This window comes from Protomyctophum bolini, assembly GCF_963924005.1.
Source record: "Protomyctophum bolini genome assembly, chromosome: 14".
Taxonomy (NCBI): Eukaryota; Metazoa; Chordata; class Actinopteri; order Myctophiformes; family Myctophidae; genus Protomyctophum; species Protomyctophum bolini.
Genome location: NC_137875.1, coordinates 35,455,777 through 35,474,860, shown reverse-complemented (window position 1 = coordinate 35,474,860; position 19,084 = coordinate 35,455,777). Strand labels below are relative to the sequence as shown.

At 44.6% G+C, this 19,084-nt stretch overlaps 1 protein-coding gene across 2 annotated transcripts in view; it reads right to left on the bottom strand.

Moving 5' to 3' along the window:
* The window catches only part of plekhh2 (pleckstrin homology domain containing, family H (with MyTH4 domain) member 2), a 40,363-nt gene that overhangs the window by 13,050 nt on the left and 8,229 nt on the right, over positions 1-19,084 (bottom strand). For both annotated transcript variants that reach the window (XM_080782274.1, XM_080782275.1), the window contains exons 3-14: positions 7,955-8,017; positions 7,550-7,699; positions 7,176-7,259; positions 6,844-6,925; positions 5,950-6,141; positions 4,790-5,703; positions 4,533-4,608; positions 4,108-4,202; positions 2,488-2,650; positions 1,924-2,060; positions 1,522-1,635; positions 549-635 (exon numbers count right to left, since the gene is read on the bottom strand). In XM_080782274.1, coding sequence (XP_080638400.1) covers positions 549-635; positions 1,522-1,635; positions 1,924-2,060; positions 2,488-2,650; positions 4,108-4,202; positions 4,533-4,608; positions 4,790-5,703; positions 5,950-6,141; positions 6,844-6,925; positions 7,176-7,259; positions 7,550-7,699; positions 7,955-8,017 — 2,157 coding nt within the window. The remainder of the gene's footprint in view (positions 1-548; positions 636-1,521; positions 1,636-1,923; positions 2,061-2,487; positions 2,651-4,107; positions 4,203-4,532; positions 4,609-4,789; positions 5,704-5,949; positions 6,142-6,843; positions 6,926-7,175; positions 7,260-7,549; positions 7,700-7,954; positions 8,018-19,084) is intronic.

The window sequence follows — 19,084 nt, the reverse complement described above, 5'->3', positions numbered from 1 at the left end:
CTATAGTGTTGCTCTCTAGTCTCTATACCCTCATTTTTGTGCCTATAGGTGAGGGTACATTTAGCTGGAAATGTTTAAAAATTCCACCTCCAGACATTCCATGGGTAAATATTGCGTTTCACAATGTTATCTATTCAGCTTGGAACAGTAGGCCTAAGTGTTATCTATACCGTATGTATTGCGTCATTGCATTAGCGGAAAACATATGACTCCATTCTCTACAATGGTATACGCTTTTGTAAAAAAAAGAAAAGAAAAGGAGATACTCATGGACCATATGGCCTGCAGTAATATTCAATACTGAACAACTGTGTTGTCTATGACGTCACATTGTTTTAACCCATTTTGGGCGGGAACCCCTTGAAAAATAGCAGATCTACAAGCTCATAGGGCGCCACCGAGTGGCACGCAACGAGCTTTTTGAAAAATCGTAAAAATGCGGCAAAAATCTTTGAATATATATTCTTTCAGAAGACTTATTTTGTTTTATTTCGACGTCAGGCTTAGCTTACTTAATTGAGGAGTTTCTCTCTAACAGGAAACAATACCTGGAGAACTTGTTTCCCGTCTCCACGGGTGATGCTGCTAGTGGCGTTGACCTCAATCTGCCCCTGAGGTCTTCTGATGACATCACTCTATAGGGAGACCAGATCAAAGGGAAAGTGTTACTTTTTAGTTTCAAAGGGCAGGCAAAGACATACCAGCAGTAAAAAGCACGCATACTCTCAAAGTAATCCTTCATTAAATTAATTCACCATTTGTCAGCCTTCTGATTGGTCCCCGACTGGGTCTGACTGTTCTGCCCTGGTTCTGCCTTGTTTATGTTGAATTCGCTAAAACATCATTTTTGAAAAAACAAACATGATGCCCATGCAGTCACCATGCATGCTGCACCTGTGATGTTCCTTTTTACTGACACCAAGTTTATAAAAAAGCAAGGCTTTTTCACACCTACAGGCGACAGGTGCGTAGGAGAGGGTACGGTGCCCCAAAAATGAAATAGGAACAAACACCCGCACACTGTCTTCAAATGCAGTGACCAACTTTTATTCAGGGAAACAAACAGGCTATCTTTATCTTTACCATAAAGATAGCCTGATGAAGGCTGCATAGGCCGAAACGTTGCTGTTTCCCTGAATAAAAGTTGGTCACTGCACTTGAAGACAGTGTGCGGGTGTTTGTTCCTTTTTCACTGACACCAAGTTTAAAATAAGAATTGAACGCACAGAATATCAATACAAAGCAACTGAAAAACACCTCATTTCAACGAAACAGCAGCCAATGGGTGCGAAGAGGGGCACAACCATGGGCGGGACTTGACAAAGGGTGAATTCTGAAGAGAACATTCTGCAAAAACAGACAATCTACTGTAGAAGCTCATCTTGTGAATTTTGTATAGTCAAAATTGTTCTTTTGACTATACACAATTGTATTGTGTCAATTTTAAACAATATGATAAAGAGAAAATTATGATACATAGTAGGCTACAACAGAAATGGAAAAACAATGAAATAAACACACTGGTGACTTATAGTAGAGCAGCTCTCCATCTTTAAGGACAAACCAGCGTCTCTTCCAGGTTTTCTTCCAGGTCTTCACCATCTTCAGCAAGTAGCCAGACTTTTCCATTGGTTCCTACATCATGCGATAGGTATGTCAGGTGAATAGTGAATACGTAACCATTTAAGCCTGATTTATACAGCTACAGCTGTACTGTGCATGTTTTTAACATGACAGTTCTGGTGAAAACTCAAACTCAAAACTAAAATAAGATTTGCTTTCTCACTCAACAAAATGCATAAGACCTTAATCTAAGGGGACGTTCTGGGGGTCCATTTTCTTTCTAACCCACTTATGCATCAATAATGTATATACCATCTTAGTTTAGTTGTCAAGTTGTGTACTGAGTGAAGCCATCCTTACACTCTTGCCGTTGTCGCTGTTTAAGGAGCAGGTCTTGGGGAGTTTCTGTTCAGGTTCAGAACACTCTGTATCGGTGGAGTAGGCGTCAGGAGGAATGGCGTAGTCACTCTCTGATGTCATTGAAGACATGGACACAGCTGCCAGCGAGAGGGTTGCAAACGAGTGGTTAGGATTGAAGTCATTGCACATAATTATGTGCAATGACTTGCAATCATGTGAAAATAAACAGATTTTTGGTTAGATTACACAAGCTTAATAAGCTAAAATGTTTTTTCCATGGAGGGGTTTCAAAATCAATCAGCATCATATGAAATCTGTCTTCAGCGGAATCTAAAAGCCAAATACTAATCTTCTAATCTAAATGACTGTTTAGTTTAATGTTTCTCAACCTCTTGCTGCTTTAATTAGTGACATATGTTGCCTTCTATTCTTTTGAAGATACACACAGCCCAACACATCCCACACACACGAACGAACGCTCGCACATACACACACGCACACACTGTGTCGGGGGATTGCGCCAACCTACGGCCAAGGTTGGTATGCCATGAACCCTACGGGTACCTCTCTTCAGGGAGCGGGGGCTGCCAGGGGTGCTGTCCTTGCGGCAGCTTGAGCCAGAGGTGTTGGAGCTGCAGAAGGAGCCCTCCTCCTCCCCTGAACTGGAGGACTCCTCGGAGCTGGAGGACTCCTCGGAGAACGGACTGCTGCTCAGCAGCGTGGCTTTCTGCAGGGGGGGGTCAAATTGGAGCACACGTGTGTCGGACACACACACACACACACACACACACACACACACACACACACACACACACACACACACACACACACACAATGACACATTTAATTGAAATCCTCTGTTTATTTAACTCTCATCAACACTCACTGAGGAGTTTTTGGACCTGCCCTATAGCCGTCCGGGCACCTATATACAGTATATAGGCTGCTGTTGCAGATTTGCCGATCCCGACAACCTTTGCTGCGTTGTCACTTCCCATCAGTCTCTCCCCATTTCCTATCAGTCTACTACACTACCGATAAAGTAATATATATATATATATATATATATATATATATATACACACACACACACACACACACACACACACACACACACACACCTTTTTCTTTATTTCAGTGGAGAGGGAGGCGGGGATATGGATATATGTGACTCTTAAAGCTAGAACTCTATATTACACCAACGCAGACGTTCCCATGTGCCCCCCCCCCCCCCCCCCCCCCGCTACTTCAATTGCCTCTCTGTTTATTTATGTTTTTAGTCAGTTTTGGCTTTATTTTGATAGTGTGTAGAGCGTAGAGAGAAACAGGAAACTGAGCGCAGAGCGGGGGAAGGACATGCAACATGCACAGTATGTAAACTGTATGTAACCCAAGAGGGTCACATTGAGGTATGAGACCAAGATGGAGCCATAGCAATGCAACAAATTACCAAAACCATAACAAAGAGTGCAACAAATTCAACGAAATAACGATGAAATACAACATGAAACATCTACCATGCCACTCTAAATTTAAAAAACACGCACAGGACATAGACAGCATATCGTCGCTGTCGTGTGGAAACCTTGTTTTTCTTTTCAGTAAATGGAAAAAAGTACCGGAATTGAACCCAGGGGCGTTTTTTACTGTATCACAACACGGACACACCATCCAGTCATCTACTGGCTCACCCCCTCTGTTTATCTTTGTCTGTGCAGTGGTGGAAGACCAAGTATTTGGTGATTTCTTCCTTACATAAAAGTGGCAATAACAGAATGTCTAAATTAAAAAAAAAAAGGAATAGTCCTGTATTAAAAAACAAGTATAGAGCGTCGCAGTCCCGCCCCCTTTCATGGCGACACCAGGCCCAGGAAATAATTCCCAATGCTTTTTTCCCATAGACATTTCAAAAAGTATTTATTTAAAGACCTTTTGCAAACGCATTGGCGTTTGCTTAAAAGGTCTTTAAATAAATACTTTCGTGACAAATCATGACAATAAACACAATATTGTGTGTGTGTGTGTGTGTGTGTGTGTGTGTGTGTGTGTGTGTGTGTGTGTGTGTGTGTGTGTGTGTGTGTGTGTGTGTGTGTGTGTGTGTGTGTGTGTGTGTGTGTGTACGCGTGCGTGCGTGCGTGTGTGCACGACACGTGTGCGTGCGAGCGTGTGTGTGTGCATACTCACCCCCTTGAGAGTAGTGTAAACAGGTGTGGTCATATTCTTATAGATGAGGGATGTATAGAGAACAAAGGCGGGGTAGGAGGACTGAAGGGAGGAGTCTGCAACATAGACAACAGATCTGTTATCCAACCCAACGTTCCTGTAGCTGTTATTGTCACATCACCGGTTTACAGTACATTACAGCTGTAAAACAGTGAGTGGAATTTGTTTCTGTGCAAGCTTCGTTTTACATATTTACACATAGCACATCCATCTGAACATTATGTACATGAGGTATTAGAAAGAAGGTGAATGAGCATAGCAGCTGGTATATACTGTTCATAACTTAGACATTGGTGCAAGAAGAGTATCAGTGCGTACATGAGACTATAGTGCAGAGACGCAGGCAATAGGACCAACAACTAGTCCTTAAAGGTCCTTGGCTATACCTTTGCTAGCAGGGTCTGTGCAGGACGTCTCCGACAGTCTGATCCCTGACTTAGCCACAGCATAGATACGACTTTCCTGTGAAGTACATTTGAGATGATCAAGGCCGTGATAAACATAACAAAAGTGCAAAATTAGCCTCTCATTGATCTCTTTTCCGTGGCATTTTATTGATGTGTATTCACACTGACTTTTCTTTTATCATTGTCTGAAACTAAACTAAAGCTAAAAGGTAAAAAATAGGCTTCAGTGTCCTCACCCAGGAGGGGAATCTGTGTAGAGGAGGAGTAGGGGGCTTGCTGCCCGGCGCTGAGCTGGCAGAGTCTTCCGGGGTCTCCTCGGGGCTGGCCCCCCCGGCCGCCGAGCCTGGCGAAAACGACATGGCGGTCGACGCTTGCAAGGCGGGGAGCCGCAGGGCCATGTTGTTCCTGCCCGTCTCCATGGCGACGTCCTGCTCCTGGTCCAGGTCGGTCTCCTGGGGCCGGAGGGGCCGCAGCATGCTGAGGGCGTTGCGCGTGCGTCCGTGTATCACCTCCGTGCTGACGGGAGGCTGGCTCAGGTGCTTCTTGGCCAGGGCCACGCTCATGACTCCGAACCCGGCCGGAGGAGTCCTCAGCCGGGGCTGCTTGGGGGACGCGGGGGTGTCCCGGGGGTCCTGAGGAGGAGGGTTGGGCCGCTTGGGGGTGAGGGCCGGGCTGGGCTCGCTGGAGGACGAGGACGAGTCCAGCCTCTGAGACTGGAAGCGTTTGTTGAGCTCCTCCGAGGAGCAGTCCTCCGACTCCTTGGTCCCCTGGGCCTTGTCGGCGGCCTTGTCCCCGCTCGGCCCGTCGTCTTCGTTGGACCCGGCCAGGCTGAAGCGCGGGCGCTCCGTGCGCTGAAGGTCGTCGTCGAACAGAGAGCTGCTGTCGTCGGAGGCCGTCAGGTAGGTCTCGCTGCCGGGGCGGCTGTACTGGAGCACGCCGCATACGCCGCCGTCGCACGACCCGGCTCCGCCTCCCTCTCCCTCTGACGCGGCGCTGGACAGGACGGAGGACACGCAGCGAGACTCGGGTCCACACGCGTTCTCGCCGATGCTTTCGGACGCACTGTCGTCCTCCAGGGACGACGACTCTGGAGGTCGCTGGACGACGATGTCTGGTCCCGAGGTCACGTCCGGCTGCTTACTGCACCTCTCTGTGGACAGGGAGCACCATTTTACTGCTCTCACACTTTGGGGCTCCTTTGGGGACACATGGCATTCAGCAATAACAATGCAACTTTAAGATGAATGGGTAACATTTCGTACTATGAAAAGCATCAATGATTGCAACTCCAACTGTGAAGTTATGATATTCCTTACACTTACGTACTCTGCTCAGAGTTAAATGAACACTTAGGTCTGGTTCATCCATGGGTGCCTTCCGAGGGGATATTTCTTACCAGTTTTGTCTCCGTCCTCTGTGTCTCCCTCAGGCTGGGTGCTGAGGGTCCTCTGGGAGGGCTCCGGTCCTGTCAGGACCTGGGGACTCTTCCCCCTCACCTGGAAACAGCCAAAGGTGAGGCTGCTGAGACGCTGGGCCTCCCCTGGCCTGGCTGGGGGTCCCGCTACACCCCCACGCTTCTGCTCCAATGCTGGGGAGGGACAACATAGCGTTGGTGTCAGGTAGGAAACCTTGTATGTCCAAAACCTTAACCGCGCTCCTAATAGTCCCGCCCCCTTTCATGACGACGCCAGGCCCAGGAAATGAATCCCAATGCATTTTTCCCATAGGCATTTCAAAATGTATTTATTTAAAGACCTTTTAAGCGTCGTACGAAGCCAACTCTTGTCGTGACAAATCATGACAACACACACAATATTTTGGACCAAACAAATAATTACAAAGAAGAAAAACAACAAAGAAAGTGTTTTCTACTTTCTAATTCTTTGTTTGGCCCGAGAAATTGTGTTTGTTGTCATGATTTGTCACGACAAGAGTTGGCTTTGTCCGCGGCGTAAACGTCTTTAAATAAATACTTTCAGAAAAGTCTATGAGGAAAATGAACAGGGATTTCTTTTCCGGGTCTCTCGAGGGGGCTGGGACTGCGACGCTCTATAGGGCCAGTTAACTCAAACGCATCTTCCTCGGATCATAATGTTGTTACGTATTGTTATTGTCAGCACGGTCTGTGGCAAACACCAACATTTCGTTGCTTGTTCCTGTACGAGTGAATGACAAATATTGTGCTTTGAATCTTTGAATCGCATCTATCCGCCACCAACAATATTCAGAAAAACCTGCTTCCGATAATATTTTGTTTACTGAATATTTATAGGACTGGAATGGCTCTTACCCTGCACTTGTTTCTGCAGTTCCACAATCTCCGCTTCCTGTTTTCTGTTGGTTTCTCTCAAGGACGCGTTCTCCACCTCAAACTGAGGGAACGACATGAAATGAACAGATGGGTGGTGAGTTGATCCGTTTACTTATTCTGAGACAATTATGAAACCAATGTTTACTCTTTTGTAAAAGAGTGATGCGGGTCATTTTGTTTGCCTGTAAAGTACCAGGGCCAGGAAGGAAGGAAGGAAGGAAGGAAGGAGGGAGGGAGGGAAGGAGGGAGGGAGGGAGGGAGGGAGGGAGGAAGGAAGGATGGATTGATTGGGTACCCTGTATGTATCTAACCTCAGAGAGTTTGAGCATCACCCATTCCTTGATCTTAGCAGCCTTCTCCTCCACTGTCTTGGCATCCTGGATTCGGATCTGTTTCTGAGAAACCACATGGTAATGAAAAATCACACCCGTGTGAACTGAGTGGTGTAACTCCCCTCCCCCCCCCTCTCTCTCATTAGCAGGGAACAGTGCAGCACTCTCTCTCTCTCTCTCTCTCTGTTTCTGGCACAACAGCGCCCCTACTGGTACTAATAGTCATACTCGTGCTCACGGACACATCTAAACGACTGATAGTTATGGAACCAAATGGACCCTTACGGTGTCCGACAGTGTACAAAATGGAACCAAATGAACCCTTGCAGGTCAGATCATGGTGGTGTATATACCTGCTCCTCTAGCTGCTGTTCTAGCAGGGAGATGGCTTCATCCTTCTCCTGGACCAGCGTCTGCAGGTCCTGACAGCGACGAAACAAACCCACCTCGTTCTCTCCAGACGCACCGTCTGGAGCCTTCAGCTTCTCCTCCATCCACTGCACCTGCAAACAATCACACCTGATTCATCACTCACTGATTCCCTCACCGACAAGCTCATTCAGGCCCCCTTTTCTACCAAAAGAACTGTTGTTCTATAGAACTGGTTCCGTTCTAGATTCTTGGTTGCTTTCACGCACGGACGAACACGCAGGCGCGCGCGCACACACACACACACACACACACACACACACACACACACACACACACACACACACACACACACACGTGATGTAATGTATCAGTGATATGTATCCTACCTGCTGGTGAGCTGTAAAGGCTCGTTTCTCTGCATCGATGACCTGAGCCTCCAGCTGCTGAATCTGGGAAAGAACACAGTTCAATAATTACTAATATGACATCCAATATGACATGACGTGTGTGTAACATACATCATGTGCACACGGCCAGTCTACAGTACATGTGCGCACACACGTCCAAAATCATGTGAATAGCCTGTAGATCGGCTATATTTTCACTGGTAACCTGAAAGTCTAGCCCAGACTATCATTAAACTAGAAAAGTGTGGTTGCCGCAGTCGCTTACATAGGCCCCTCCCACTAATATTGTCAGCCAATTACAATGTCACGTTACCCCTGTGATCATGCGTAAGTATATGCGCTTGAATAGTTTGGTCTTCTGCCCCTGCAAGGGATTTTTTGTCTTTATAAATGATTGTAAAACATAGATTGGTTACGTAACCAACAGGCAATTAGCTACTACAAACGTTATGCAAAGCTCGGCCAATCACAGCGGAAGTTAGTATAGGTTACTCCAGAATAACTCCGTTACATAATATATTACCAGAATACGGTAACTTGTAATATAATACATTACTTACAAATTTGTAATATATTATAAAAATCTTTCTGTATTACTGCATCGCCTTATTGTAGATACGTCACTGGTCTACGCAATATCATTTATAATTATACTAAATATTTAATTGTTCGATTTGAGCATTTTTAAAAAGTAATATGTAATAGTAATATTAATATATTACTCTTGCTCAGACAGTAATATGTATTACTTTAAAATTAAGGTAATAAGTAATAAGAAATATATTCCAAATATAAAGTAATATACCTAACACTGAAACTAGATAAAGTGCCCCTCTGGGCACAGGTCTCCACCAGGGCAGGTCAGGTTGTGGCCTCCTGGTGGCGCTATAATAGGCCAATGTGAAATGAGTGCCATTTCTTCTTACGCCTTGGATGGCAATTGGATTATTTGAGGCATTTTGTTCCAAAAATGTGTTTTTCAAAAGTCGGTCTGCTGGTGGCGCTATAACAGGCCGTTCTGGAGAATTTAGGGCAGAGGTTCATCGTTGGCATCCAGGGAGCTGGTAACAGACGGACACACGGACGGACAGACACACACACACACACACACACACCCGAATCTGAAATATGGAGATATGAGGTTTCTGCTTGATAGCAACACTATTAGGCTATGCACAAAAACAAAACAACACAAACAAACAAAACACAAATTTTACTATGTAAAACCGTGATGTGACAATAAAGCTGATTCTGATAGGCCAATCCCCCCTCTCCTCTGACCTGAAAGGAACCATTTATTTCTCTAGATAGAATGTTGACATAGCCTCTGTGGTGACGTATATCAACCCCATTTCAACCCAAATCCACATCCAACACAAACAAATATGTCTTTGAGAATGATGCTGCACGCTCTACAGACTAGCATAGTGGAAGACAATCACACAACTTTGGTTTATTTATCTGGTTTGTTTTTATTTATTTTCCTGTAAAAAAAAAACATCCACAGAGCTCGTTTGAGTTATCCACTTACAAAAGATTTACCCAGTTTGGAAGTGGTTTTTTAGGATTTTTAATTTTTTCTTGTACATCTTAGCTTATCATAGTATTTTTTTTAAATTCACACAGATGTTGTGGCACACCCACATAAATGTGTGAAGAAATGTATTTCCTGTCCTGGTTTGAGTGTAGTATTGAAAGAAAACAACATACCGTACTGGGTGATAACAAGGGAATATATTGGTTAAAATACGGTTGAATATTTTACTCCGAAATGTAGTATACGGGAAATATGTTTTGTTTTGTGTAGTTCATCCATGGGCATTCATTTTCTGTTGACAAGGTTTGACCACGGGGGGAGCTGTGGGGAAAAAGCATGTTAGCAATAGTTCCAGGAAGTGAGGTACCAGGAACATCTATAAAAATACAGGAAGTGAGACAGCCAGGGGTTCCATTTTAAGTATCAATAAGAGTGTTTGGTGGTGGTTTGTGAGTGACCGGAAGAAATAAACGTTTGATCAAGTAACATTTCTGAGGGTTTAGCTCTATATCCCTTCAGAGCTTTTGGACAAATAAGGGGAACCTGCTGTGGCCTCCTGACTGGAAGGTTAGGTGAGGAATATACTTTACCCCCTGTTTTAAGCAATGCATTGCCTTTTTATTTGATGACTTTATGGATGACTTTTCGTAAAATAGAAGATCTATTTTTGGTTCGATTACCTTTGGATTTGGATTAGAAAAAACCTGAGTTTGAACATTTTCATTTGAAATCTAATTGATTGTTCAATTGAAGCCAATTGTTGTCTTTGTTAGATTCAGTTCAAGTCAGGTAAAGATAAAGTGTGTGTGTGTGTGTGTGTGTGTGTGTGTGTGTGTGTGTGTGTGTGTGTGTGTGTGTGTGTGTGTGTGTGTGTGTGTGTGTGTGTGTGTGTGTGTGTGTGTGCTGTTCTGAGGTCAGTGTTGGGGCATCACATATACTGTACAAGGCCTCTGTGTGTCTGATTTGAGGACTGTGTTGGGAAACTGTTAAGAATGTGCTAGAATGGCACACAGGCTGACAGATCTGAGGTACCAGAACAGTGAGAGAACACACACACACTCTTGTGATACTAGTGCACACATACACGTGTGCGCGCACACACATACACGAGTGTGTGCATATACTGTATGTGTCTGTATACATGCATTTTGTGCGTGATTGTGTCATGCATGCATACACAGATGGTCAAGTGTGTGTGTGTGTACCACTGACAAAGAACAGAAAGCTAGTCACCCTAAAGAGATCATAGATTGATGGATGTATAGATGATGGCTAGATACACACACACACACACACACACACACAGAGAGAGAGATGCACATGCATGCAGAAAGTCCCAGTGGGAACAGACTAGGCAGTAGAGATGACTTAATGAGCAACATTCCTCTTGACATTCCTGGGTTCAAAGTGCAGGAAGCGGCAGGCAGACCACTGTCTTTCTGAGGGAGATCTCTAAAACCCCATTCATACTTTGTCACATGACGGTGTCGCACGGCGGAAATAGCCGACCCGCAGGCTCACAGCGCGCCGCGCGCCAGGCGCCGCCGTGCGACGGAGCATACATTTGGCTAAAAACCACATGCAGCCTCTTCTGGATGAGAGACGGAAGGATCCAGAGTGTTCATTTAACTTCCATTTGTATTTTGTACACTCTCTTGAGCTACAAATGGATAAATGAACACTGTTATATTTAAATTCCTGAAATGATGCCTATAACATCAGGGCCTGACAGAGGACTTTATAGTGGAGCGGCTCGCAGACCTAAAGCTCAACGATGTGTTGGACTATAGCAGACCTCTAGCTCCCCCTCCATTTTCCTTCAGTTCCAGAAGGTAGTTTGAAAGCGGACCCAGCCCTGTCCAGAGACTGTTATATAGAACCACACCCTAACAGAACCACTCACTGTTTCCACTGGAAGGCCTTCCGCGGACCCAACTGCAAGCAGACACATTCTTTATGACCTGTGTGTGTGTGTGTGTGTGTGTGTGTGTGTGTGTGTGTGTGTGTGTGTGTGTGTGTGTGTGTGTGTGTGTGTGTGTGTGTGTGTGTGTGTGTGTGTGTGTGTGTGTGTGTGTGTGTGTGTGTGTGTTCATAACTCAGTGTATAGTTACATTTTTTAGTGGTGCAACCACTCCTACAACCAGCAATGTCCGTGCGTATCTGTGTAGCCGTGGTCATGAGCACGAGTATATGACTTATTAGTTCCAGTAGGGGGCGCCAGAAACAGAGATAGTGCTGTGCCTGCTGCCTGCTAATGAGAGAGAGAGGGGGGGGGGGGGGGATTGGGAATGGCACCACTCAGTTCAAAAGTGTGATTTTCTTTTTAAAGATTTTTGTGTGGCTTTTGTGCCTTTATTGACAGTTATTATAGTTACAGTGAAGATGGAGAGAGAGAGAGAGAAGGGGAGAGACATGCAGCAAAGGTCATCATGAACGGGACTCGAACATACACAACGTGCTGTACGGCCAGAGTTTATTATGTGGCAGCATGCTCAGTGTCAATTTCCCTCTGACAGAGTGTCAAAGGGTGCGGATGTAGGAAGTTCAATTTTTTACTTCTACGTTTACCCCACTACATTTATTTGAAAACTTGAGTTACTAGTAACCTTGAAGATTGTAGTATTTTACAAAACATACAATAACCACTTCAGTCTTCAGCCCCATATTCTGTATACTTTTTGAGAATAAAAGGTATTTTATTTTTACTCAAGTACATTTTGAATACTGGACTTTTAATCTGCATTGTGGTATTAAGTAGTAGTACTAAGTAGTAGTATTAAGTAGAAAATGGGAGTACCTTTTCTGCCACTGGAAGTAAGGTAGAGTTGTGGCACATTCAGAGGACCCTACAGACCTGCAGTGTATTTATAAATGGGCAGGAGTGATCCTGTTTGAGCCAGTTCGCTCCACTCTGTCTAATATTGTAGGACATGCGAGAGGACATGGAGAGTGGACACACACACACACACACACACACACACACACACACACACACACACACACACACACACACACACACACACGCAGAAAGATGGCAGAGGCAGTGGTGTGCAGATGTGCCATCTTTGCGACCATTTCTGTAGGTCCTGTACTGTGCCACAGACACCAAACCACACGTCCCTCTCGCAATACACATATATAGCACCAGGCACAGAATAGTACACTAATTACAGGCCGTGTATACCGTAAGTTACAGCTGGAAAGGACATAAACACACACGCACACACGCACACACACACACACACACACACGCACACAATCTTTTACTGTCTATCTCTACGGCACTGGGGACATTTTGTATTAAAAAATCTTTTCCTCATGCGGCCCAGAAAAAGTCCGGTTTTTATTGTCCTTATGGGACTCAGATTAGCACAAGTAGGATTAAACATAGGATGACGATTTCATGTGTTTTTCCACCATATGGCCAGCACTCTGGCTGGGCTCAGACACCATTAATAAACAGTATCTGAACTATACTATCAAAGTCATGTACAATGTGGATTAACACTTTTCTCTGGGATTTAGTGGAAACCAGAATCAGAACCTACAGAACCTACAAAGTAAAACGGTGTTAATTTAACAGTACAAATATAACCATTATTTGTACTAAACTAAACTAAGGCAGCAGTTTAGTAGGTAGAGGCTTTCTGGTAATCAGAAGGTCGCCAGTCCCGGCTATAAACTAAACCTCTCCAAAAGCCTACTTTTCCCAGTTAATAATCCAGCCAAACTAGATGGCTACAACCAGTTCCCATTAAAATTAGAACGTGAATCCTTTACATGTTTGGGCGTAAAGATCACTAGCTCATACAAAGCACTCTACAGTCATTACTTCAAACCCCTTTTGGACAACACAAAGAGTGACCTGTGTATCTTCCAAAATCTTTTTTTTTATCCAGCTCGATCGTATAACAAAGCTCCTTCTCGGATAAAAAAGGCCAGCCTTGAAAGACCCAAGGATGAGGGTGGGTTAGGCCTCCCTAATTTTATGTTCTAATACTAGTGGTCAGCCAACATTGTGAAATTGGTACACTGGACGGAGGCCTTTGCTACAAATAGAGGACCACTTTGGTCAAACATGGAACTGCAATCTAGCCTTCCAGTCTCTCCAATCTCTCTACTGGCGGCTCCACTGCCCATTAAACTGCAAACCTTTAATCTAAATCCATGTGATTCAAAGCTCAATTAAAATTTGGACCCAATTTAGGAAATATTTCAAATTACAACAAATTAGTGGTCTCTTACCTTTGACTATCAATCCAAGTGTGCCCTCACAGGGATTTTTTAAATATATATATATTTTTTTTTATCCCACGATTTTGTAACCCATTTTTCACCCCTGTGTCAATCATCTAATGTGATCCTGGGCTCTACACACCCTCCACCAACCTAGTCCCCATATATGGGGGACAAGGGGAGAGCAACGGACTTGAACTCATGCTTCCGTCATGCCTGAGTGTCCAAGTTGCTCCTTTACACCTGACAGGGGGGAGTTTCCCTGGTTGGACGTAGCGCGTGGAAGGAACACGTTATTCCAACCAGTTCCTTTGGATCTAGCTTTTAAGGCATGGCATAGTTGTGGAGTGATATTTTGTGCGGACCTTTTTGATGGAGAAACATTCAAATCCTTCTGCTCACTGACTCAGGAATACAACATCCCAAGAAACCATTATTTCAGTATTTGTATTTGCTGTGTATATATATGCATGTGTATGTCTTTCCAGTCCGTCCGTCCCCCCCCCCCCCATGTTAGCAGTGACATATAGGCTAGGCTTTGATACACATTAGGACGAATTTGCGGGGGGGGGGGGGGGACAGTTTGGCTCACGAGACTACTTAACCCCTAATAGCCCCCCCCCATGAGCAGTCATCAGCTGGGTGTAGCTGAAACTGAACTTCCCCTGTAGGATTAACAAAGGTACATACAATACGGCATCCCCCCCCCCCCCCTCCCCCTCCCCCTCCCCCCAGCCCTGTGACTCGATCCAACCAGGGGTTTCACCTCAGTAGGCAGCACCCTGTTCACATCCACACACCGGAGTTGGATGTTCATTCCTGGAATTCCACAACTGACTCACTGTGGCCAATTCCCCCTTTGCACTCCCTCTCTCTCTCTCTCTCTCTCCCACACACACACACACACACACACACACACACACACACACACACACACACACACACACACACACACACACACACACACACACACACGCACACATCCATCTCTCCTCATCTCTCCATCCACAGCCAGCCAGCTCACAAAGCCGCTCTCTCCATGGTCCACAACGCTCAGCCCAGCACTATATATAGTTAGGCTTAGGTCTCTAGGCCAAATATGCTCATTAACACTCTTCAACGTCGTAGTTAAGACTAGCTCACTGCCAATTCTGTACACCCACACTTTAAACACGCACTATAGCCAGACTGGCACAATGCCAAATGTTTTCACTTAAAAACGAAAAACTCTGGCACGCTTGCGTTCATCAGCGGGTGTTTAAATTCCTCGCAGGATACCAAGCACTTGCAAAACCAGAATGAGAAATATGAAAGATATAAAGCACACATATTTCTACAGTGCTACCAAATATGGTGGATAATTGTACTGTAAATATACATGACCTACGTTCAACTGCCATTACATGGAACGTGCAGTAGCCTGTTCAACTTCAGAGTGATAATGGAGTGCTAATCAAAACGGACCACAATACATGGCTAACTAACAAAATCCCTTTTTGGCCAAAAAGTACCGTTTATACGTGTGGTGGGGGGGCTCAGAGTGCTCCCACTAAGGAAAGTAGGCTTTCTAATGACACAACCCGCCTTTGTTTTGGTGAGTAGCAAAAGCGTTCTTTTTATTTACGCTAAAGAGGAGAGGCTGGTCTGATATGTGAGATTTAAAAGCGAAAGTAGCATCACATTTCCAGCATAAAGTATTAGCTGACTTTGTGGAAAAGCCTCAGATTCCCTTCCGTGAGTTCTACAGTATGTAGAGAGAGGTATCTGTGCGATTCGACCCAGAGTCTACCACTCTATCAAGATGGAACCTGCCCTTGGCCTTGGCCAGGGGAGGTATTGGCACTTTGAACATCAGTCAGGGGGGGGTGCTTGCCAACCACGTTATCATAGTTACTGTAGAACCGTGCCCGTTGGGGGGTGATCAGGTGTCATCAATTGGCTAATAAAGGGCAAGGTCGTGCATCATTGTGATGTCAGAACCGGCCAGCTCCATGGAGATCTAGGGGTGATCAGGTCCAGAGCCCGGGCAGAGGCTTTTGTGCTGGTTCTGGACAACCGGTGATCCGACGGAATTGCATACCGGCTAGATTACAGACATACTGGTACACATTTATAGATAAACTAAAATAAATAATACAAATCACACCCGTGTGAAGTGAGGGGCGCTAACACATTAACGTCTAACTCATGTTGATTAGGTGATGCAATGGTGATGTAGAACAATGAAGAGACAATATGACATAAATGACACATTATGACGTAAAATTTTCCCTTTATTGTCAATGCGTTACTAAACAAACTTTGAAAGACAAACATTTAAACCTGTGTATACCCTCAAAAACTAGATGTCAAAATCCATTTTAGCGATATCAAACAATATCAATGAGGCTTTAGAAAAAAGCTATAACTAACTGAAACAGTAAAACACTAGAATCATGCCCTTAGTTTTTTGACCTTTTCAATATTTTAGCGGGTAGCCTACTGTATATGACATGTTATCCTCCCCCCTCCCCTTTTTGTAGCTGTGCTAATTTGACAGGGAATTTGCTTTTCAAATGGCATGTTTTTAGTTGTTAATTTGTTATATTACACAATAATATTTTGTTTAGCGCTAACACATTAGCCACAGCATGTTATAGTTATGAGCTCAAGTAAAACTTAAGACCTAAATCTCACACACATATTGTTCTAACTTCCGTAGTGAATGTATTGTATGGATAAACACTTATCCACATATAATCCACACAAACATCCGCCCGAGCACAAACCGATGCAGACAGACCCACCCACGCATTCTCTCTCTCTCTCTCTCTCTCTCTCACACACGCACACGCACACACACACGCACACGCACACGCACACACGGTAGACAATAGAGGGAATGGACAGATATGCTGACTCGGCTGGAGATGAAATTGGAAGCATATGTCTGTATGAGCAGAGTGAGACAGAGCTGGAATTTCAAACGTACGTGTTTAGACGGTGTTAGTTAGCATGCAGTGTTTGTTTACTTTTGTTTTTCGTTACTTATTCTAATCATTTCATATCTCTCCAAAGTCCACAGTGACGTTTATTGTGACGACGTTTTGTCATTTCCGATTTCCGTCATGCAGTCAAATGATGATGATGTCACCTTATCCCATTTTGGGCCTTTTGGTGTTCGCATTATGTTATGCTTTAGCTATTGAAAAATACCAGATCTACAAGCTCATATAGTGCACCACCGAGTGGCGCGCTACGAGCTTGTAGGTCTGCTATTTTTGAAAAATCAAAGAACGACTGATACAGAAGCATAGCTTTTTCAGAAAACTGTCAGGATACTATAAAGACATTTTTCAAATCTGATCTCAGGTCAAAATGGGTTAAGGCATATGGCACATGATCCTATTAGCCTCTCATAGCTGTAATGGACATGATGAGTGGTCTGACACATGACTGGTCCTCGCGGTCTGTGAAGCCGTCCTGCTGCAGAGACGAGGCTCGCTCTCTCCAAATGTGGAATCAATCAGAGTGCAAGAGTGCAAACCATAATACACCACTGAGTACTCCACCCTATGTGGTGTGTGTGTGTGTGTGTGTGTGTGTGTGTGTGTGTGTGTGTGTGTGTGTGTGTGTGTGTGTGTGTGTGTGTGTGTGTGTGTGTGTGTGTGTGTGTGTGTGTGTGTGTGTGTGTGTGTGTGTGTGTGTGTGTGTGTGTGTGTGTGTGTGCGTGCGTGTGTGCGTGTGTGCGCGCGTGTGCGTGCGTGCGTGTCAATAGTGACATTGAGGCTACTCTGATTTTCATTGTAGCCAGTGAGTAGTTCAAGACTATATGGGTTACTTAGTTCATAGGGTGAGGCTAGTTCATTGTCTCCACCAGGCCGAAGGCCTAGGGGGAGAGTATGTTTTGTTAAAGCTGCTATCCACATCATAATAGATCTCGCATACAAAAACATTGATAACAAAAAAAAAGTACTGGCAGAGTAGTTTGTGTCCCTGATTGTGTGTCCCTGGTTTTTCCCTAATGGGACTGATGGAGGGTAGGTCGGGACTTAATTACCCCGGCTGGGTCACCTGAGTGAGGGGTATGATGTTGTGACCCCGAGGACCTTGGGATACATCACTGAGGATATACGTCCCAGGTGCATCCATGCAATGTTTTTTAGTTCATTGAATTGTATTTATTGAAAATAAGTTTGAAAAACAGTATGTAATTGTAGATGAGATCAGGGGCCAATTGGTTTTCCTGTTGTCACAGGACCGTCCGCGCCCATGTAAATACTGTCTGAAAAGGCCTTTACTGTGATTGTGCTTGGTTTGTCCCAACCTCCAACCTGTTTAAGAGCAGGCATGCTGCCAGAAGAACATCAGGGCTTGCACTATCTAATGAACTTTTGGAGGTACAGTACTGTAAATAATATAAAGTAGACGTGTCTATTTTGTGGAGCCTTACATTTCCATAAGGACATTTGTACACTCTCTGAGTTATATTAACACTCTTTGTGTAGTATACTGTAGTAAGCAATAGTGAAGCCTGAGAGAGAGAGAGAGAGAGAGAGAGAGAGAGGGAGGGGGGGGGGGGGGAGGGAGAGAGGAAATAAAATTGTGATGCTTTGAGATGGAGAAAGTGGGGCAGGGAGAACAGTATCCTACCAACACACTGTTCCACATAGCTGCCCCTCTCTCTCTCTCACACACACTCACACACACACACACACACACACACACACACACACACACACACACACACACACACACACACACACACACACACACACACACACGACGTCGCACGACAAAGTACGTTTTACTGTTTGACTGACAGACTGACTGACTGTTCACCTCTGTTCTCTAGCTCACTTCCTGTGCTGCACAGTGCAGCGCACACAGCCACTGTTTACCAAACCAGGAATTTCCTCCCATGGGCAAGCTAATCTATGAGACTTCACTCCTCTCTTTCTCTCACTCTCTCCAGAGGTGGGTACTCCAATTTTTGAGCAGTGCCAACTGCCTCCATTAATAAGTGACTTTGTATGTCTGTCTGTCTGAGTATGACCCATTGACCCTTGCCTACAGACACGTGTACAGATACAAGAGTAAGAGCCATAAAAAAGTAACTAACTTCCAAAATGTAACTAAAGCTGTAGTTGAGTAAAAAATACATTTGCCATTGAGATGTAGAAGTATAAAGTATAACAAAATGGACATTCTCGAGTAAAATAAAAGTACCATAAAAGTATGTTACTAACTATATCCACCACTACTTCATCTTTCTAAGATTTCTGTACACTTCCTAAAGGGTCTAAGCTAAGCTTTTTCCCTTTCAACCGAGTCAATGTAACATGTTCAGTTGTTCA